The following is a 23046-nucleotide window of genomic DNA, read 5'->3' on the forward strand; positions in this document are numbered from 1 at the left end:
TGTGAATATTCCTGAGAGGAAATTAAGTGTGCCGAAGTCGCACGTAAAATGTATGTCCTGTGAAAGGTCTTAAGAAATGTGTCCAGGTTGTGCGGGTGATTAGTTCATTTTAGAGGAATTAAATCACACACGCGCACAGCACTGTGTTGTCCACTCCAGTTGTAGCCAACACAGTGCTGTGCGCGTGTGTGATTTAATTCCTACAACATGGACTAATCACGCGCACAACCTGGACATATTTCTTATTGTGTAAATAGTCTGTATATACTACTCCCCCTATCCTCTCTTCCTGTCCCCTCACCTCTTTCATTTAATTTCTCCATTCTGCTGCTATCCTTCATTTCCGCTGCCCCAGATCAGGTGTTTCAGTATCGATTGCAGATGCCGGGGCTAGCAAAAATCCTTTTCTTCCTTTTTACTATTATATTAATAAAATAACCACTACAAAAGGTCTACAACTGCTATATTTCCTCCTCTCTTTGTCCGCAAATTCTGTCCGGCTTCCGTCCGTCCAACCACGTAGCCTCTTTTGGATATGAAAAAAAAATAACCGGCTACAGTCTGGAAGATGTTGAGGTAACGAGCATTAAAGAGTAACTGCCTCATACCTTGGCCAAAAAAAATTTTCGACAATTTGGAGGGCCAATTTTTCTTACCTCAAGGCGGAAGGTGCCCGGTCGATCGCCTCGAGGTATGAAGTTGTGAGCTGCAGAGTGCTGTCTTCATGGTCGCCATGTCAAGCCTATCCATAACAAAATATTAAGTTAATTAGGCGATATTGATGTCTAGCATGTTCTACTCATCAACCGCTTTACGAATATGCCACTAGTTATACGATTACGTCAGGGTAATTAAGTATAGGGAAATAAATTTAAGCCTAACCATAACTAAATATTAACTTCATTAGTTAATATTGGTGCCTACCTTGTTCTACTCATCTTTTGGCTTGTAAATATCTAATTTGTTTTATGATAACCTCACCAATTACTCAGTTATAAGCTATTAAACATAGTCAAGTGACTAGTTAATCACGACATCAGAAAATCAGTGACGTCACCAATCAATCACCAATTGGGTTGCTATATTCATTTACTAATGGTGCTGCCGTGTTAAATTCCTCGCATAGAAAACTTCCTGCCGGAAGCAGGTAGTAGCCGACCTCTTAATAATAATAATAGTAATTGGTTTTTGGGGAAAGGAAATGGTGCAATATCTGTCTCATATATCGTTGGACACCTTGACCGCGACGTAAGGGAAGGAATAAAGAAGGGAGTGAAAGAAGAAAGGAAGAAATCTGTGCCGTAGTGGAGGGCTCCGCAATAATTTCGACCACCTGGGCATCTTTAACGTGCACTGACATCGCACAGCACACGGACGCGTTTTGCGTTTTGCCTCCATAAAAACGCAGCCGCCACGGTTGGGTTCGAACCTCGGAACTCCGGATCAGCGCCCAAGCGCCCTAACAACTGACCTACCGCGGCGGGTAGTAGCTAAATTGCAGCTAATGTTTTTGATCAAATACTCGCTGTATCGCCTTCATTGTTAAAACACAGACACAGCATAGTGTGTTCGTGCTAATACGGTCGAAATACGAATTGTGAGATTGCTTTCTTTTATTTGCATAACGGCAATGTATCAAAACTCGTCGTTATTGTCACGCCTCAAGTTATCATCACTGCTGGCTTTTGTCGTTTTTCATCGATTATCCTTTATTTTGGTGAAGGTAGCGGAAATGTGGAGGAAAAGGCACTCGTGCACGACGCCTCGTTGAACATCTGGCTGCCCAGATTCTTGTAGAAGTCGACGATCTTTCTCAGCGCCTTCAAGCGGCTGTTTTCGCCGAACTTGTTTATCGAGCCACACACGTTGGCGTAGTCGTCATAGTCAACGTCGTAGGCAGCGATGCCGAATGTTACGTCCCGTTCCTGATACTTCACCTTGCACAACTGCAATTAGGGAGTAAGGGAAAACGAAAGTGTCACTCGCTGTTACTAAAATTGGATTCCACACTCCTCAGAGAAATACGTGGAAATTTTTTACGATTATCAAAAAAAATACATTTTAAAAATTTGTAATAAAGAAACATGACATAGTATTTGCATGCAATGCATCTCCTCCGCGAAGGCTCGTGATAACATATTGAGGTTAACAAAGTGAACGACAGAGAAAAAAAAAACCTCAGGGTGCTTGCCAGCGCTTCGTTTCGTAGGTCAACGCAGTTTCGCAGTATTGCGGTTTTTGCAGTTTTGCAGTTCGCAGTTCGCTTGGTTGCAGGTCGCAGTTTTGCTAGTCAACCGGTTAATCGACTTTAGCAACCATCATACCTGGACAAGAATCATCCTTCCCGTCCTAACACCTTTCCCACATCACACCCGGCTTCCTCTCACATGGTCCTCCTCCTTGGAGGGATGACCCGATTTAAAACCCGCCAATGAACGCTTTGTCCAGACGAAGACAAGTCTATTGTTCGAAGCGATGGCAAGCGCTCCGACTTTTTCTTTCCCTTGTTCCCTTTGTGATTATCAAGAACCATCTGACAAACCTTTTTTCTACCATGAACTATTGAGGTTCAGATGGAAACCATTCCTTCACAAGCTACGAGAAGGACCAGTGGCCACAACATTCTCGGCCGGCATCTTAACATCGGTTGGAACAATTCGCTGGAGGGGACCTTGAGTAACGATGTGGAGAGAGTACACACAATTAGTCCGTCTCGTTGTCCGGAGTAGATGTGGGTATGGAATACGACAAACAAATGGCATAGCACATACTCGATGGTGGCAACCTCACACTACTCTAGTCGAGGGCAGTTCGCTTTCCAACGAGCACCTGTCTTAGCACGCATGAAAACTTTGTACTACACAGCCTATATGGTGTTTGTCGCTGCTCTCTCTGCTTGAGGAGCCTCCGCAATGAGCGGCTTTCCATAATTGTAAACAACGCTGGGCTTGCAACGCTGCTTTTTTTGTTTTACGTGTCAGCGCGCTTTTCCGCTTTTGCTTTTTGAGATGATCAGTGCGCTGAGTGTCCTCGATTGATTTCAATATTTGCCGCGGCACAGTGCCTTGTCGCTCTTCGTACGCCATAGCGAGCCGTCTCGCTTTCGAGGCCACCCTGTAATCTCGATTTGCGGTTACGAAAACCGGCCCTTGTCCACGCAGAGAGGATTACAAGTCTCGACTCAAACGACTGCACTGGAGAGATGCGGCGGCCGCTGAACTGTCTCCAAACGCTTGGAAGCGCAAACAAGCGGAAGAAAGACGAGGGAGACGACATATATAGCTCGAAAGGCTGTTTATTTATTTGCTAGTATACTATCTGAAATACAAAACATCTTGGACCCATAGCCAAACGCTAGCGGCGGGTCCACACAAATGTAGGCTCAATATGCAGCTTTTGCAATTTAATTACCCAACAAAATATTTGACGAAATACTCAACAAATAAGCACTTTAACACTTAAAAAGTTTAAATCCTTTTCGCGGTTAAAGCTTTTTTTTTTACTGGCTACCATTATAGGAAAAAGTCCTAAATTTTCGGTTAAGTTCACCTTCATGTACGGCCTCAAATGGGCTGTGGTTCCCGCATTATATTCGCACGTATCTGCCGATAAATGACCGTAAAATCATTTAAAGCCTAATGTGGACTAAGAAATCTAAATCTACAACTGGGCTCAAATATATATGTATTAAACATTTTATAGCGTTGATATTTTCTGAAGTTTTGCATAATAAATCTGCGGCGAATTAGAAAGCACTAAGCAACACTAGCGAGCCAAAATGTATGGCTGTATAGGGTAACAGCAGCAGTACTACGTCACGTCTACCTTAAAAGCTCGGGCCTCTGCAATGCGATAAATAAAATTACAAGTTCTAGTGGCCATTCCTTAAGAATTCGATGTATTTCGCTCGGACTTAGGTTTCTATTAAGACAGAAGGGGCCAAGCAATTCCTGCAGCATCTGCTGTATACTTGTTATGAACGGAAGGACACTCAAAAGTTTAATTCTGGCCTGTAACTTCTGTGGCATTTGTAACACAAAATAGGTAAGGAGGAGGTGTTTTTTGGGCATTAAACTCAAACGAAAAAAATTATTTGATGCTATGATTAAGAAATTGTACAAATGTTGCTTCAAGAATAATTCGAGAAGAATCCGCCAGAGGCATCCTTGGTAAAGCCTCAAAAAAGGCCTATGCAGCACTGCAAGGCGTGGAAAATTTCGGAAAGGTCCTTTAACAGGAACAGGCCTTTACATCCCTGGAAACGTTTCGCCGTAGCACAATTCCCAGAACATGAGTAGCTTGTGTACTGCTGCACACTTCATTCCTAATCCACACTATAGCTTCTTTGAACAGCGCCAAACTCCAGAAATAAATCATTAATCATTTAGATAATTATTTATTCATTTATTGAATGATTCTTTTGTTACTCGGCTGAATAACATTTGACTAACCTATTGATGATTGAAGCAATTGTTCGATTGATTGATTTATTAAATGAATGAATGATTGATTGATTTAGTGTGTGAGAGGGGGGGGGGGGGAGTGAGTAAAGGTGAGGAGGAAGCGAGCGCCTGGATCCGGAAGTATTAAAAACGTTGCTGCATGCCTGATGTTATAACATTTTATTAAATGTTAATTTTGATCAAGTGCAACCTTGATACATGGACAATATTTCAATTCATTGTGGTCTTGCTCTAGAAGCATGCCATGAACGATCTCTACAAAACACAATTTTTTCACAAAGACTGTAACTAAATCTGAAAGAAGATATGCAGGAAGCCACTTACTTTGGCGGCCAGTCCATCTTCGTTGTCGTACGTGAACGCAGACCGGTTTGTGCTTTCGTAAGTCAGCACGGCGTAGTGTTGGGGTTCGTACCTGAGGTTGTACTGGTAATTTCGGTCCTTGCACACCTGGTAGAGAAACGTATGAAACTTTGTCATCATTGGAGACGATGGTACCGTTGCACGAACCGCGGAGGGACTTGCGCCATGCTTCTTCATAATTAAAATTCGTTAGTAAACTGCGGATGAAACTTCACCTTGCACAAACGGCTGAGGAACACTGCTTTTCTCGCATGCCATACATTTCCTATATGTAAATAGCGTGACGTTGGCTACAACGCAGTAATGCTGCCGCTCAGGGAGGAGAGGAGAAAACAGCTTTACTCGCAGTGAAGGAGCAGTGAAATAAAAGACAGAATTCCTTCAAGTTCTTCGGCTTTCCAGTTTCGCGAAAGACCACACAGTTATGGCGATGCTTTTTACTCGAGTGTTACGTAGTTGAGGCCATTGGATGTGAAAGCGCCATTGTTTTGAGTGTGTGCTGTTTTAATTATTTTTCTTTTTTATCCTAGAAACTTGTTCTTTTTACTGCTCGTTTCTGTTCATTTACACTATACCCATGTACTGTTAATAGTGCAGCGCAAGCGGACTGGCAATAAAAGGTGAGATATGGAGGCACAAATTACAGAGCAGGTTGTTTTCTAGTTGAAAACTGCAACGTTGTTTATTTGTTCAAATAATGACGCCCTCTGTACGGATGTCCTTCAGCCCTATTGTGATTATAAAAGCGCATCGCTGTCCTCGAAACCATAAGTCGGTTAAACAATAACTTAAGTCTCTCACAACAAGACTGACTCCCTCAAATTTGATCGCCGTAAACGTTACCAAAATGGTGCGGCCACATTTAAAAAAACCCAAGCCAAATTTTTCATGATTGCATGCCCTGCTGAAGTCAATAGAATCACTTTAATGCATTTAGTACACATCGCCAATAGCACAATCATCTCCATATAGAGCTCATTTTTAGTATAAACCCACGTAAATAAAAGAAGGTCCTTCTAGGGACACCAGGGGCCTATATTTTGGTATTTTGTGGTATATTATGATGCTAACGACCGCGCTGTTTGATTTAGAGGAAACCTTTTATATACCTCTCGCAGGGATAGAAAATGGCTTCCATACAACGAATTCACAGTCAAGTGCGCCCTCCTAAACACATGCAGGCTCTTCCAGCATCACCATCGCCTGACTTTGCCCACTGCAGGTCAAAGGCTTCTTCCATGTCTCTCCAATTGCCTTTGTCCTCTGCCAGCTGCGGCCACCCTATGCTAGCAAACTTCTTAACCTCATCCGCCCACCTAATGTTCTGCGCCTCCTGCTAAGCTTGCCTTCTCTTGGAGTTCACTCCGTCACTCTTAAGGACAAGTGTGCACCCCTGAAGGTACGGTAGTTCACACAGAGACACTTCCAGAGGGCGAACAAACCGTAGCAACCTCGACATGCCCTTACGATGTCCCCACCAGAGGCTAGACCTGTAGACTACGCAGTTGCGCTCCCTCACCTCAGCGTAGCTGCCGAACGACGTCGCTGAGGGGTTGAGCTCACACCGGGAGAAGAAATCCAGCGGCTGTCCCGGATAGACCGTCGTCCAGCGCCCCTTCATGGTGACGGAAAGCAGCCCGTGGGTGGGCACCTGTTTCCTCTCCAGATCTCGGAGTGCCTGAGGGCCAGCCGTCTGGGAGACAAAAGATGCTCAGGAGATTACTTGTCGGGGGTGCGACAACAGTTTGCTGCGAATCAGGGCAGTAATCTTGAAAATCGGCTTTGGAAGTGCACACATGGCTTTATCCGCATAGTTATAGGAACCTGAGCATACTAGCTGATATAGAAAAACGGGTAAAGCTTGCTAATTATACTGCTAAATAAGCAGACCGACAGCAGATTAAAATGTGTCATGAGACAGCGATGCAAATGAAAGCTGTTGCCTGACATTTTGAAGATTGAGTGCCGTAATATGGGAGAAGCAATAAATTTGCGATATTATTTGGGCATTGGAAATCGCACGAAAGAATCTGAAGCGAAATCACGCGGTTGAACCTTGACATTATTGCTGTATCCCACATTTGGATCACTGCTGAGACAAACGATAATGATATATTATTACAAAAATGTGTTTTTAGCTTTCGGTGCTATTTGACAAAGTATATTATGGCTTACGCTGTCTGCAGTGCACCCTTTTTATTAAAGCAAGGCTTTTCTAGAATTGCGCATTAAGTGCTCTGAGGTTTGCTTTAGCGGTGACCGAACAGGGTTTTGCATCTGTTGAATGAGGCGGTGACCACGGCCAACTAAATATATGACCAGGAAAATATGTGCCTCTGCACTGTAACAGCTTTGTTGGGAAAAGTTTAATGGATGCTGTACCAGGTGTTTCAGCGAGCACTTCAAAAATTCCGAAAAATATGAAGTTGAGTTAAGAAGAAAATCATATTTTTGAATTTACTCTTGTTGCCTGCCTTTCGCCTCGGCAGAGTGGCAACGCTGCTGCAATGTGATCGAAAGCTTGGTAAAGTTTAGGTCGAAGCTCGGTTAGGTCCGAGCTTCGTAGCCCTCCATTTGTTTGCGCACTTCGTGGCAACACTCATACGCGCAGAGTGGGAAGCTCACATCTCTAGCTTACTTTATTTGCCTCTATTTCTAGCTTACCTCATTTAATGACAACCACTACTAAAAGGAATTGCAAAACTTCTGTATTTTTTTAGCCAGCAATTCTGAAACACACGCCCTAGAACGTACGGTACCAACTATGTACAGAAAGCGCTAAGAGCTTACAGCATAAAAGGCCTGCTTTTCTGCACCTTATCTTAACACTTGAAAAGCTAATAACTCGTAACTGTTCTGAAGTATGAGGATAATAGTTCACTGGCCTATAACATATGCAGATTTTGTGGTTCGGGATGGTCTAACTTATCAGGCTTCTCATGTGCAATAATAGTACGTCTTCTATTTGTATAGTACGAAGCATTTGTGGTTAGAAGTTATCGTAAATCCTCTCTATATGGCTCAAAAGAAGATCTTAACTCGTGAAAATTCTTGGCAGCCCCTCTTGACCCATTTCTCTTGAGCTCCTGTGTTTATCCTATCTGTGGCGTCCCGTACAAGGTGGCTCTGGTTTCTGAAAATATGGTGAAGTGAGCTTACGATACATTACTGCGTTAATATTCTACTGCACACAGATCTGTAATGCGAATTTCTTGGCTTAGCGACGGCATTTAGTGTGGTCTTGCGCAAGCTCCTATTGTGACAATAGAGCTGATCGTGTAACAACCAGTCTGTTGTAGGAAGACTACTGTACAAAGACCGTTCCGACAATAACACAAGCACTATGTATGCCAATCGAACAATCCTCCAAAGAGCCTGCTCTACCTTCTGCCTTCTAAATGCAAGATAAATGTTCCTCTTATCTAAAGGCGAATAACGTTTGTCCTCAGTCAGGTGCGCCAACTCACCAATTCGTAAAGGTAGGTCGTCCGGAGCTGAGGTGGCAAGGCAACCGCTGATAGGCGGGTGGGGGGCATGACAGCGCAGTTGTCAACCGTGTTGTCGCCAAATTGGTAGTGGCCGTACACAACTATGTAGTTCGGAATAAACTGGAGCCGCCTGCCGGTAAACACAGCTAGTCAGCCCTGACTAAAATACTCTGTCCAGACATTTCGCATGCACATTTCATTGACTCTATTGAGTGGAACAAATGCGGCCCTGTGAAATATCTGCATCCGTGGCGGCTAGCTATAGAAACGTATATAAATGATCTGTATAAATGTGATGATTAACGGTTAACTACTGCATTTCAATAACACAGGTAATAAGCGCGCCGGAGTAGTTTTCTCGAGTTCGCCACCGTTGAGAATATTCTGTTCAAAAACGTAATGCACAAGCTAAAGAAATCAAATTTTTGCTTTCACTCAGTCATATCTGAGACATGCGGCTTAGCTTCTTTCATGGGCTACGTTTATGAATTGCATGTCCCTGTGAAGTGTGCCCAAAATCTTTGTGCCTTGTATTTTTTTGTTTCCGGATTACCTTTATACTTCTTGTGCTTCTATTTTTTTGAGCTCCGAACTTCTTTCTGGTAACTTAAGCTGGAGTTCCTTGCTGCATTTCAAGTACTTGGATAGCTGCAAAACGCTTCGTGGTTTGTAACCAATGGAAAAGGACGTTTGCATGCGATTTTTTACATGGCTCTGTATTTAGTACAGTCGAGGTCATAACGTAGCCTAGGCCGACGGTTCCGTAACCACGCGCGCAATCAGCAAATTTCTCTATTTTTAAGGTAGTGTAACTTAATGTGGAAATTTACTCTTTTTAATAAAATACGAATTGCCAGCCACAACTAAATAAGCAACAACAGAGAATTCATGTCGCCTTCCCTAAAGCCTTTTAGATCACTATTATACAGGCTGCTCTTTTTTTAACCGCTTAGTCGTTATTACTTACCCGGCGCGGTGGCTAAGTGGTAATGGTGCTCGCCATCGTAGCACGATGTCCAGATGGTAGTTAATGCCTCCATTAAAAAAATACTTATAAATGGAGGCCAAATGCCGTCGCTCATTCCATTAACAAAATGGCGCCGTTTGCGAGGTAGCCGAAGGCTGGAGCGGGATCAAGTTTTATGAATAACGGTTGCCTATTGCCTAGTATCGCTGCTGAGAACCGTGCTGCGAGTCTGATATTGCCTCATAAGAAACACGAAACTATTGATCCCTCTTTCAGTTTTGAAGTGAATGGCGCCGTCGTTATTGTAAACTATGTTTACGCTAGCATCCATCGGTATATCTGGTAACAATGAGGTTATGTCTGAATGCAAAGCCGGGTCGGAACCTTTCCAAACAAAGATTAATCGCTGTGTTCAAACATCTGTTCAGTTGCCTATGTTTCCTTTACTAATCCTAGTACTCTCATTTCGCATTTTTACCAAGCCTATATTTCCATCTACATTACAGGAGAGTTTGACTTTCAATTTCTTCTGAGGTAGATGTTTATAACATTAACTCTACAGCTGCTTTTCTTGTGGTACAAATGTGGGAAATATTGTTTGTTTTTAGCTACCTTATTCCAGTAACGGGTAACCATAGTTTCTGTGCCTACACCGCCTGAAAGGTATTTCTACCGATCCCTATAGTTTCCTTCGAAGCACAATTTACAGCTTTGAGTGTGTTTTACGGTCCTTTTCAAATTTAGTGAAATGAACTTCGGCTCGTGGCTTACGCGGAATTGCTACTCTTACTAGTTCCCTCTCATCATTTAAAATTGTTTTTTGGGAAAACGAAATGGCGCTGTATCTCTCGCATCTCGGAGGACACCTGAACCCCACCGTAAGGTTAGGGATTAGGGAGGGGCTGAGAGAAGAAAGGAAGAAACAGGTGCCTTATTGGAAGGCTCCGGAATAATTTCGACCACCTGGGGATCTATAACGGGCTCTGACATATCGCAAAGCACACGGGCGAATTTACGTTGCGCCTTATCTAAACATGGGCGCCACGGTAGGGTCCGAACCCGGATACTCCGGATCAGTAGCCGAGCGCCCCAACCACTGAGCCACCGCGGCGGGTTCTGATCATTTTATCTCGCGGTTTCTCTGATCTGGCGGCTCGTAATTAAACCATTGGCTTGCAGAGAATTGTTACGAGGACATTTCCTTGCTGCGACACCCCCTGTGCCATGTGAGCGCTGTGATGTTATGCAAATACGAAAAAACCTTTTCTTACTCGTTCTAGCTGGCAGTAGTGAAAGAAAACGCAATGGCGTCACGTAAAATGTTCACGTTATAAGTCAGTCACAGGCAGATCTTAAGTGCAATAGTATTGGTGGTTATCTTCCGAGGAAAGTTGCAGGTTCCACCATGTTGCTGCATCTTTAAGGAGTACAGGTTTCCCGGGAAAAAATTTTGAAAATTTGAAAATTGTAAGACAGTTAAAAAGAATATGGAAGGTAATGGTTCAATATTCTGATATTTAGCAAAATCTTTCTTTTAAGGTGTTTCCTGCGATCACATCGATCAGTTAAGACTACCACAGAAAACCGATGGCGAACGCTTTTGACGGTAGCAAAAACGTCAATAAAAAATACAGGTATGCCGTAGGGTGGCTTGCGGATATGTTCATTGTTGAAGTGAAATCTTACATTGTAAGGAACAATTGAGTTCATAAACAGCTTTACGCTCAAAGACGTTTTTGTCCAGAATTGCTGGGTATGTATGAATCCACCAGTGAACAGCTCAAGAAGTGTACTACAAATATGAGGCGTGAAACAGAACGTTCCCTAGAGCGCTGCTTACAAGCTATCTTGCTTGTTCTCCATGCTTCTCCTACCTCGAATCTCAGGCTTAAAACTATGCCTGCAATAACTTGTTCGCAACACATCGAACGGAACTCACTGAAAGTCTTCGTCCAAGAAGTACATCCACTGCTTGCCAGGAGCTGGCACGGCGAGAACTGTGAGCGGCTGGTGGCCTAGCGCCCTTTGGGACTGGCCAAGGTTATCCAGCTCCTGTGAGGGAGAAAAGTGCAGAGAAACCAGCTGCTTCCTAATTTTATCTCATTTAATTACACCGCGTGCCCAGGCAGCTGCCTTGTGTTTCAAGAACTACAGTCCTGCACGACAAAATTACATTGATCGGAGTATATTTTCAGCAAGTATGAAGCTATAACATAGCCGCATAACATCTCTTCTCCGGGTTTTAATTACTTTTCTCTACAAATATTTGCAGCATATTCAGTGGAAGATTACTGCTGTTCAGTGGCTTCTTGAGTTCTCGACAAATGTCACTAACGCAGTTTAGATATTTTGCTCTGCCAGTGATTGAAGGATAGACAAGAAACAGCTTTTTAACTGCCAATCTCTGATCGCCACAGTCTCATCTGCTCCTGGCACGACAGCGAGTATGACAAGTCATCAGATTGTAGATGCTTATGGTACCTCTTTAATTAGCTCGCCTTACATGCTTAGTGGCATGTCTACTTGTGAATGTCAACGTATCCAGTAACTTTGGCATGTGTACATATGTAAATAATTTTTTTTCCATTCAGAGCGCACCTGACTGCAGATCATTCAATATTTATATGCCGATGTAGAGAAACGTTAGATGTCTCTTTTCGCAACTAGATTAAAAAATGATTCCCTATGCATTTCTCATCCTAAGCACTTGCAAGTGATGGCCTTTTGTGGTCATGACGTCAATTCCAGTCGAAGAAAAACATGCTCGGTAGAGTCACGCTATCAGGAAGATTACGTGTGCAACTCTTGACGCCGGCCAGGGAGCATTGGACGGAATCAAGGTGTTATAATTGTTACAGGACGCTTAGATACCCATGCGACAGTGAACAGTACCCTGAGCCGGTACATGGCCGTCGTCATTTGATTTCTGGACGCGTTTGTGGGAGTGTCCAGTATTCCGGTGTGGTAGATGCCGCTTTGCCAGAACAGCTCCAGGGGACCTGGGTTGGTTTTCCGGAGGTCGTTTCCCAGCCGATCCATGTGCCTGCATAGATGTGACGTGGCGCAACAGGTCCATAGGTGGAATACATTGGTAACAAATTGGCAGTGGCTTAACTTGGCTAAACCTCGAATTCAGCGAAAAGCAAGGACGTTTGTTAAGCGTCTGAGGCTGGTCCATGGCAGCTCCGCTTTGCGCTCGCGACAGCCGTTCTATATATAGCCACCCGACCACGTGGCTATGGCGTGCTATCACATGGTTTTACGACACCCCCCATCAGATGTCATCACGTGGCTTCAAATTGCCCCATCGGATGTTCTTAAGCTTGAAGGTCAACCCAAAGTTGACCCAATGTCAAAGGTCTAAGGTCAGCGTTCAAAGATCAAAGGCTAGAAGGTCATCTAAATGGCATGGGTAAAGGGGTCGACACCATAAACGTACCACATATGGCCATGCATGGCTAACAGGGTTGGGCTGAAGGTCGTTCAAGGTCATTCTCCGGCCTAGGCGACGACTGCTTTACCTAATGTAGTTAAGCTTTTGGCTTCAAAATTATATAAAAGGCAGCAACAAGACAGTCCTAAAAACAATTAGTATAAAATAACAAAAATTATGTTTTGGTGTCAACTACAAGGATGCATCTTTGACGAAAAAAATTGGGGGTGGTTTAGCTCCGGTTAATCCTGGAGTGACGCGATATAGCTATAGCTGGCCGAGTGGAACTTTGCCACTTGACCAACCACGTGACGAACCACGTGATCAGCCACGGCGCCGCACTGCCGGCAGCTCCTCCGCATCGCGTGACCAACCACGAGACAGCGTGGCGGCGCAGCCACAGGACGGCAGTGTCGCCACATGGTTGCGGCGGGGCCACCGCCACGGCGGCGCCACGCCGAAGGCTCGGAATGCTACCGTATTGTAGCTATCGATACAAAACATTGCCCTCGGAGCTCATGTTGTACTAAATCGAGAACGTTCGAATGGCCTAACCACTCACAAAATCGTAGGCGCACTCACTGAAACGCAAACGCCACTCCCAAAGTTGTCCGAGTGTATCTTGTGGCAGCTCGCATGAATGTGACGAGATCCGACTCAAAAGGACTACCACCGTAGAGGAAGTTTGTGTTGTTCGCATAGACGGAGTCGTAGAAGGCGACGTCGCAGAGGCCGTCGCTCGCCATCACTGCATCTGACGTTGTCCTTCGGCCGTACGTGCAGAGCAGCTTCTCCGGCCCGACACCTGCACACGTTCGTGCCAATACTTAAGGCCAAGCGCGTACACCGTGCTAAGAGGTGAAGGAGACGCTAGAATGCTAATGATCATGATCATCATCAGCCTGGCTACACCCACTACAGGGAAAAAGCTTCTCCCATGTGTCTCCAATTAACCCTGTCCTTTGCCAGCTGGGCCCAACCTATGCCTGCCAACTCCTTAATCTCATCCGCCCACCTGACCTTCTGCCGCCGCCTGCTACGCTTGCCTTCTCTTGGAATCCAATCCGTTACCCTTAAGGACCAGCGGTTATCTTGCCTTCCTATTCTAATGATACTAATGATACGCAGTTTAATTTTATTAGTTCCAGGGCAAGTTGTACAAAGTGTGCCGTGGCAAACGTGTCTGCAAGTTTGATGATGATGATGATGATGGTGAATTTTCATGGCCCAAGTGCATCTGTGACCAAAGAGCGTAATGGCACAAGGTTGTTTCTTCTATTCAAGTTGGGGTCAACTGCCCAGTTCCCAAGTATTCACCCTAAACAAAGCGAGCACCAGGTAGGGCAAAGCCTGTACCCATTGTATCACCGGTGGGTACCCGGTGGCTCTGGGGATCGAACCCTGAACCTGCGCATGCGAGGCGGATGCTCAAACGACTAGAGCACTGCTGCGGTCAGTGTCTGGAACTTCCTTAGAAGCATTTCATCCCACTCATGTGGGACATTCTAAGACAACGGCTTTGAAAATCGAAGAATTGTCAGATACTGCTACGGAAATATTGAAGATAATGGTCTATTTTTCCTATATGTAGCAGAATCTTTCTGTCAGAGAGTTTCCATCGATCGTATCGAGTAGTTAAGACTGCCATAGAAAACCAAAGGGGAATACTTTTGACGATAGCAATAACGTTAATAAGACAAATGCAAGACCATCAGGTGATCTGCGGATATATTGATTGTTTTAGTCAAATCTTACATATGAAAAAAATTGAGTTCATAAACGATTTTCCAATCAAAAATGCTTCTGTACAGAATTGTTGGGTATGGATATCGAGTTTCTCAAACAGAACTATGAACAACATATGAAGTAAAAGGCAGATAGCGAGCAGAGAGAAGTGTCGTAAGGTCTCGAGGTCAATCTTGAGTAACTGTGTATTTTTAACCTGCACTTTCATCCTTCTCCATAAGTGCGCCTTTTTTAAATTCTCGTCGGTCGATCGGGGTCCCTGTTCTGACCTGCCGAACGACATTTAGAGAGAGACCAACTGTGCCGCATCGCTGACCGAAAGGGGGAAGACGCCGTACGGTAGAGAAATTGGTCGTTGCACTCACTTGTAGAAGGCGTAACACCTGTTGTTTCAGTTGCGGGATTGGCGGCTACGCGGATTTCGACGTTTCCGCGGTAGACGACCTTTGGATACCAGTTATACCCCGTGCGGTCGTCCTCCGTCGTGGTCGAAAGGGTCGAAGAAGCTGCGTGTCCGTGCGGAGAAGTTTTCATCGAGTTCGTATGAAACGTTGCGTAGCAAAACACCTCGTGTGCCCCGAACTGCAGGTGCTCTAAATAACCATGAAATAAACTGGCAAATGAGGCAAATGATAATTACCATAATCAGCCGAATTATGTCCACTGCAGAGGAAATGCCCTCTGAAATCTCTTGTATTCGTGCTGTGACAGCTGCGTCAATTTATCCCACAAACTTTCTAATATGTTATAATATATTATTATAACGGAACATCCATTATTTTGACCCCTCGTTACATGCCATGCCCATGCCCATGCCCATTACTTCTTATAAAAATGTTTGCGAAGTTCCAATATCCTTGACGAATGCTTCTAGTTTGGGCGGCTGCTACGAAGTGCTGAATTGCAATGAACATAAAAATTACCAATGGTTTTTAATCTCTGGCACACCCCAATGATTTCCGATGGTCGCCAAACAAGTTGGTGCAAGAAGATGAAAATCTATATCAGCGAGATTCTTCAGCCCGAAGGAAGAGAAGTTCACCAATGTGAACGTCCATTGCCCGTTACATAACCGTACTTTTGTAGCTCCCTCTCAATTGCAAATTAAAATATTTCCATCGATAACGTAGTCTTTCGTACTTAGAGCCGACCAATGGTGTCAGTTTGGAATGTCCACGAAAGCTGGGTATAGATGAAGCCCACGTATATCGGTCACAATAATTCCCCTTATGGGAGTGACACAATCCCACATGACGTTATAGGTGTTATGTACAGTGCAGCATCAGTAGCTGTTTGTCGCCTGTTATTTATGAATCAAGAAATAAATGGCTAAATGCACGATCTATTGAATAGTGTCTCTAACGTAGAATCAGACAAAGGCTGTCCTGGGCAAACGGTGGCCAAGCCAGCGTTGTAGGAGTCAGCGCGAAGTTGTAAGGGCTTTTATGGCTTTCTTTGAAAATGAGAACGTATTGACACCCTTGCATGCAACGATTTGTCTCTCATGTAGCAGCACCGGTTTCACCAAGTTGCCGATTAGGTGCTGCCGATTGTCGGGCGCCTACTTGTGCATCTTAAAGGCTAAGAAAAGAAACAAAGATTGAGCGAAATGTCATTATATGCGTGTCAGGTGACTCTATTATCGGCGTGCCCTGTTCAATCAAACAGTACTCGAGGAAGTACCAGGAGATTCCCCTCGCCTCTGTACAGCGCTTTAGTTGGCTCTTGGTGCCAGTCTATTTAGGCGCTCCAGTGGCTTACCTCCCCACAGAACCAAGGCCGTGATGGCCATAGAGGCGACCAAGAAAGACAGCATCGCGCACGTCAACAGCACGACGGGCTTGCCGCTGCTGTCTCTGCACCAATGAAATAAAAGCGTCTTAGGAGGACGCAAACAGCACCTTTTCCACCTGGTGTGATTTAATGCGACAGCATTATACGGCTCGTCGGCAAAGAAAACAGACACAGGTAGCATGGCCCCGAACAGCGCAGATAACGTCACCATGGTTTCGATGAAAATGAATGCCTTCGCACAGTACGGGGAATAGCGAGGCGAGCACGCAAACTATAGGCCACAAAACCACTTTACTTTTTGATGAACAAAGGCGAACCTAGTATGTACGTTGCCTGATGCCTATGCTGATGAGTAGGTGTGTTATTATAAAGGAAGTGAAACCAAATAAATATAAGAAGGGAACAAAAATTTAAAACAAAACAGTGCTTTTACATTTAAAGCACGTAAGTAATCTTTAGTTCCCTCAGTAATTTCTTTTATAACTTCTATGCCAACGCTGTATCATGTTTCGTGGTCAGCGTCGAACAATTATGTTACGTCACACGTTGAAAACAGTCTAATCTAGCCCCATGTCTCGAATGTGTCGTGTTGCTTTTGAATGTTTTCAATCCTGTGCTAGATGAGACAGGCAGAGTACTTAGTTATTTTGGAACTCCAAATGATCTTGTCAGTGCAGTCAGAAATTCTTCGCATTGCACGTATCCAAATAACGCTGAGGCATTGTGCACAGTTCCAACCAATACTTTGCTAATTACACGGTTATAGTCGAAGCAAAAGGAATCGGATACTAATATGTAGGAAGATCCGAAGGCATGCTGCGTGTCTTATGTCTTTTATATTCTTTTCATGTTCCGAAATAGCAACACATGTGAGAGCGCAAAGGACAGGAGTGCTTTCACTACGATAGGCATCTTCATTTTACGTGTAAGTAACAATTCTGCCCATTAGTTTTTTAATAATAATTGGTTTTTGGGCGGGAAAGGAAATGGCGCAGTATCTGTCTCATATATCTTGGGACACCTGAACCGCGCCGTAAGGGAAGGGATAAAGGAGGGAGTGAAAGAAGAAAGGAAGAGAGAGGTGCCGTATTGGAGGGCTCCGGAATAATTTCGACCACCTGGGGATCTTTAGCGTGCACTGACATCGCACAGCACACGGGCGCCTTAGCGTTTTTCCTCCATAAAAACGCAGCCACCGCGGTCGGGTTCGAACCCGAGAACTCCGGATCAGTAGTCGAGCGCCCTAACCACTGAACCACCGCGGCGGGTTAATTAGTTTTTTCCATGACTCAGCTCTGATTACAGACGGCCACTGCGTGCCAACCCTCCTTGGTAATGAATCACATTTGACACCTTTGATTTTTTTTATTGCACATCTGCAGTCCGTGCAAACTCTAACGGCGTCTATCACAGCGTCTGTTAAGCGAAACGTTGCGCATTCTACTGATTTGTCGCTTTGAGCACTAGACTGGCTGCACTATTAGATACTTGCCTGCATGGAAGAGATAACAAATCTATTTATGCAATTGTTCTTGCAGAAAAAATGAATAGCAAAATTTTATGCTGCCTGCTGTATATTTGAGCATGATTTACTGAGAAAACAGCTGTTCTTGATTTTACTTACCCTTTGTTCTTCGGTACTAGAAAAAAACAAAAATGAGAAGAACACACTGCTTAGGTGCCTCGACATGCGGATGACAAACTCTACCGAACATGAACAAATAAAGCGTTATCATGAGAGCGAGAAAATTGCACTATGACAAGTTTCGCATGAACCGGTAGTAACTATCTTAAGGTATTTGTGCAGGTGAGGTTAAGGTCTTTAAGAGGAAGAAGAAATATTGAAATCTAGTTACATAGGAATGATATTTTTGTTCAGTGATGAAGAACAAAACGGTAATATCTTTATTTCATTGAGATAACGAACTTCTGCTATTTGCGTGCTTTTCCATAACTTGAAAGTAACCCTCCCTTACGGTCAAGGAATAAATACAGAGGTCAAGAAAATCAAACGTCGGCCTTATGCTAGATGCATCAGGCCATTGCAAGATATAGATTTTTTCGCTTGGGTGGCATTTACAGTGTAGTTCTCGGTCAGACTTATGGGAATTTTTTTCCGTTTGCACCTACTTTAACTCTGGTGACAAAAAAAAAGGAATCTCCATTCCGGCCAACGTCTCGGCAAATCCAGAGTGTGATCGGGGCTTTGCAGTAACGTAGACAATTTCGCCAGCTTCTTCAGTCACTCAACTCATGAGCACCGGAAATGTTCATCTACAATAGATATCGCTCACTTACTATAGCAGTACTTTTTCGCCACAAGTTAAATAGCGGCAAAAACGGTGCAATTATTTAAGCGCATACGAGCAACTATCCGCAAAGCGGCGGCTGCATTTGTTGGGAAGTTTGGGATTTTCGTTTTAACAGCGCACATTCATTTGTAAGATGGAGGACCAACCAGCAACCGTCCTTCGCGAAAACAACATGTACTATCGCCAGAAAAATGTATTCGGGATGGTACAGCACATAAAAAAAATTAATTTAATGCTTTCACATAATCAAGTCCCCTGAACTGCCTCAAGGTATCAGGAGACGTGCATGCTCTCTCAGCTTGGAAATATACCAAGCGACCGAGTTGCAGGGAGGAGCTGCAATCTTTTTTTCTTTGAACACGCTTTCAATGGACTTTTGCGGATGATAGTATATGAAGCAAGATATTAGTAGCAATGTGGATCATCTGTGAGGCACTTAATGAACGAAGGTGGCGAAGCGCAGTAGACCTACTGTTTGAAAGCACAAGGTGAATACATGTAGTGGGATACCTCAGTCGTTGCTGTTTCCTACCTGCCGATGTTGTGGACTGGAAAGCCGTGGTCGCCTGTTCGGACGGCGCATTTCCAAATGAAGTCTGGTCAAAGTGCGTCTGTACATACGACTCTTCTGTGTGCGAAGCAGGGTCGTAGCCATGCTGAACGTGTGCCTGGGCCTGAGCGGCTGGGTCGTTGTAGGCAGTGCTGTACATGACGCTGACTAGGAAGCAGATGACCTGCATATGAAACATGTCACTTCTGCACAAAGGCCGCATGTACGACAGGGAGGTGTATCTGTGTTGTCTCTGTTTAAATGTCAAAGCTACCTCAGTGATAGTTCTCTGCACCTAAGCTGGACGTGTTCCCGTTAAGTGCATGGTTCATTCAATGATGCGCTTCAATATGACAGGATTGGCTACGGAATGCAGAACCACTGGCAAGGTGTTTTCAGTGTTTTGATGTTTGCACAGAATTAAAAAATGAAAATTTTTTTTTCAGGAAAGGAAATGGCGCAGTAACTGCCTCGCATATCTTTCGGCACACGAACCGCACCGTAAGGAAAGGGATAAAGGAGGCAGTGAAAGAACAAAGGAAGTAAGAGGTGCCGCAGTGCAGGTCTCTGGAGTAACTTCGACCTCTTGGGGAGCTTTAACGTGCACTGACATCGCACAGAACACGGGCGCCTTTTGCGTTTTGCCTCCACCGAAACGCGGCCGCCGCGGTCGGGTACGCACCCGGGTACTCTTAATCAGTAGACGACCCCTTAACCACTGATGCACAGAAGTTGAGTTTAGTGATGTTGAAAATCTGCTAGTAATCAGAAAAATAGCGCCGACTAAAAATTCAATATGGACATCTTGGCAGGAGTTTGGAAACTTGTTCTCAGCGATGGTGAACTGATAAATGCCGTCTACAGATACTGCTAATAGAAATTTAACTACAAAATTCGTTTCAGTGAAAAAATACAACTACAGCAATTGTGTATATAAACGTCTCAGTTATTGCGATTCTGACACTGCACTATCGAGTACGTCGAATCGAGTACGTCACCGGAAACGGAAATAGCTTACAAACGGAGAAATCGCCCGGTGACTCTCCACTAAGGATGACTTCGGGCTGAGATTGTGGACCAGGCTGACGGTGCGCAAATCAAATGATAATAAAAAAAAACATCCCTGGATAAACGTCTTAGTGTTCTTGAGAGGTATCGATTTGGCGAGCAATTGGCAGCTTTCCCTGCTCTACACTCGTTTTCGTGTCCATACGCTATGTATCTTCTTGGTTGGGTGCCATAGGAATTTTCGCGGCACAATGATTGATGCGATCGGCCTAGGCGTTCTCATAGAAATGCGGGAAAATGTGGAGTAGCACTCTGCTTTTAAAGTTCAATGAGGGCGAAAAAACTGCATATTTTTAACCCAGCGGCAGGGCTTTCTTAAAAGCATCTGACACTGCTGCTCAGTCGCATTTCACATCAGTGTTTCGTGATTAAATATTTCTAATTTCCGTGTCGTTCAGTTGGTTACTGCATGTGGGTCTTCACACCATATGGAGCGCTAACTAAGCTAACCAAACCAATCCGTACATGCCGTCTGTCATCGCGATGTATGATAGGTTCGCGAATGTAACTAAAACAGCACATGCCAATCCATAGTAGAAACCAGGAACTGCAAGAATTCAAGCTTACAGGGCCATTCCCGTGGAGACAACGGGTACAGTTGTTCAGGGACAGCAATGACCTTGGCTTACGGTCTCTTGAGATTATGTCGGCTTATAAAGCACACACCATGTTTACGACCGAATTTGAAGGTCATTGTAATATGCAATGTTCAGCGACAGCGTAATGTAATGTGAAGAATTACGCTTGGTAGTAGCTGAACCTTAACACGAGCAACTTTGCACATTCTGTTACAGGGATATTTATAGGAGAACCTTCTTAAATTGCCTTTTATCAACGCGAAGCTATTGTGTTCTTCAATCGGCTAAGCGATCAAGAGCCCGATCTTTGAACATATCTTCACCACACAAATTGTCATCTGAAGAGGAGGTCGTATTACCGGGAAAATCTCGCTAATATGCCGGAAAACCAGCTACCTCATCAGTTAACTCCGCTGAAGAGGAGGTCCAATTCATACTGGTCGCTTTTTGCAGAAGCCATGCAAGAAAGAAGCTACGGTGTGCGGTACAGCTCCGACCCTCCATGCGTAACGCGTGACCTCTGAAGGACGCCGTAGAAGATTGCTCCATCACCTGAGGTTTGTTACCGTGCGCTGACTGCGCACGCATCCAAGGAGCCGCTGCTTCTGGCGGGATTAGACACAGCAATATTGCGCCAAAAGCATAGAACGGCAAAGTCACTCACCGAGACGACGAGTCGATGGACAGACGAGCTCGCAGCACAGAAGCAATCACTCGAAGTAGGGGCACGACGGAGTATCGCGAAGGACGTAGGCCACGTTGAAGAACAGAATGCGCACAGCTCGAGGCTCGTGGTGCTCAGCCGCACTTCTTCCTTGGCGAATTCGCGCGATAGGAAATATTGTGCTTAATAACAGCGCAGCTTAAGGACACAAAAGATACGCGTTTATCCAGAAAAAGAAATGCGCATTAATTGTTTGTTTCTCAGTGAACGCCTCAACTGTGCCACGAGGGAACAGTGAAGGCAAAAGAGTTTCGATAGAGGCGAAATGCAGAATACGCTTGTGTGACGATCTGTGCCCGTCAGTATTTAGATAGTGTAATTTAGTGAAAAGATCGAAAGGTAGAGAGGTCGGCCGGCGGTAAGATAACCCTGGCCTGCTACTCCACACTGGAGACGGGGGAAAGGGAAAGTAAAAGGAGAGTTGGGTGCGAATGGAGGATGGTGATGCCTTAATACAATGAGTTGCTTGGGGTTGTCTCGGTTATAGAGGATGTCATGCACACCCCGGCTACACTGATCTCGCGTAGACGACGTGAAGCGCATGCATCACATGCCTTCCACATGCGGAACATGTCTTGCACCCGCATCACTTCTCATTGCAGATACACGACGCACGACTGCAGAGGAGAGCTCCGCACACCCTCATATCTCGGCACAAACACGTGTGCAGTCGCAACACGCACTGATGCAGAAAAACCTAAATGTACACAACCACACGTCCCAGCAAAAATGCGTATGCAGATGTGTAGTCCGCACTGTACACCGTGTAGGCGCGAACGGCACAGCACGCGCAAGTGTGACAGATGGAAATCTAGGTCTGCTTCACAGAAAAACCTGGAAACAACATTCATCGCATGCCAGCCGTCGGCATCGCCCTGGCGCCTATGGTAGTTCCCTTGGAGATGCGGCAACAATCCAACTCTCTGAGAGTATTTGCAGAGGTTTTTCTAAGACAAGATATTTTCCAATCGACAAAACTTGTATACTGCGTTCCTGAGAGGTAGTCTAGCACGTACCTAATGTGGGCTATGCCTAAGTATGACAAGGACCTTCAAAAATGTTTCCTCGAAATGACCTTGACCGAATTTGACTGCCAATGAATCTGAGTGTGCTGAGGTGGAAGACAGGCTAGGCCCAGTGTCAAAATGAAAGTGGCCCACGTGCAAAAATAGGGCTTGCCTACCATTAATATTTGAGGGCTTACCCCTGAAAAATTTTAAAACTGGGTTAAACCACGTTCGGCACCAATCTGGGACACACAAAAATTTTCTTGGTGTCGCCCCCAAAAGTTCGAAATTGAGTTAAACTGTATTCAGAACTGACCTTGGACACTTCCAGAATAGTATTGGCCCACGCCCTAAATTTGGGTGCACCACCGCAAAAAAATTGAATATTGAGGTCACCGAGGTTCCGAACCGGCTCTGGACACTTTCAGAGTGGGTTCAGCCCATCCGAAAAATTTGGGTGCCCGACCAAGCCTTCGCACAATATTTCGGGCTTAGCAATGCTACAACGCGAGTCATTTTTTTTCCTGCCAGCTGCAAGAAGGAACACGCTCTC

The 23046-nt window shown here is 44.7% G+C and overlaps 2 protein-coding genes across 2 annotated transcripts in view; one reads left to right on the top strand and one right to left on the bottom strand.

Annotated features, from left to right (window-relative positions):
* The window catches only part of LOC144102346 (uncharacterized), a 219001-nt gene that overhangs the window by 77878 nt on the left and 118077 nt on the right, over positions 1 to 23046 (top strand). The gene's annotated exons all lie outside the window — the stretch shown is intronic.
* LOC144101487 (uncharacterized) lies at positions 1710 to 21480 on the bottom strand. The gene is made up of 11 exons (XM_077634666.1): positions 21427 to 21480; positions 19099 to 19300; positions 17879 to 17894; positions 16222 to 16316; positions 13297 to 13519; positions 12174 to 12324; positions 11221 to 11333; positions 8294 to 8444; positions 6346 to 6519; positions 4788 to 4913; positions 1710 to 1946 (listed from the first exon to the last, which is right to left on the bottom strand). Exons 2-11 carry the CDS (start codon positions 19274 to 19276, stop codon positions 1710 to 1712), a joined length of 1464 nt encoding a protein of 487 aa, XP_077490792.1. The 5' UTR covers positions 19277 to 19300; positions 21427 to 21480.

Source organism: Amblyomma americanum, chromosome 8 (genome assembly GCF_052857255.1).
Source record: "Amblyomma americanum isolate KBUSLIRL-KWMA chromosome 8, ASM5285725v1, whole genome shotgun sequence".
In the NCBI taxonomy this organism is placed as follows: Eukaryota; Metazoa; Arthropoda; class Arachnida; order Ixodida; family Ixodidae; genus Amblyomma; species Amblyomma americanum.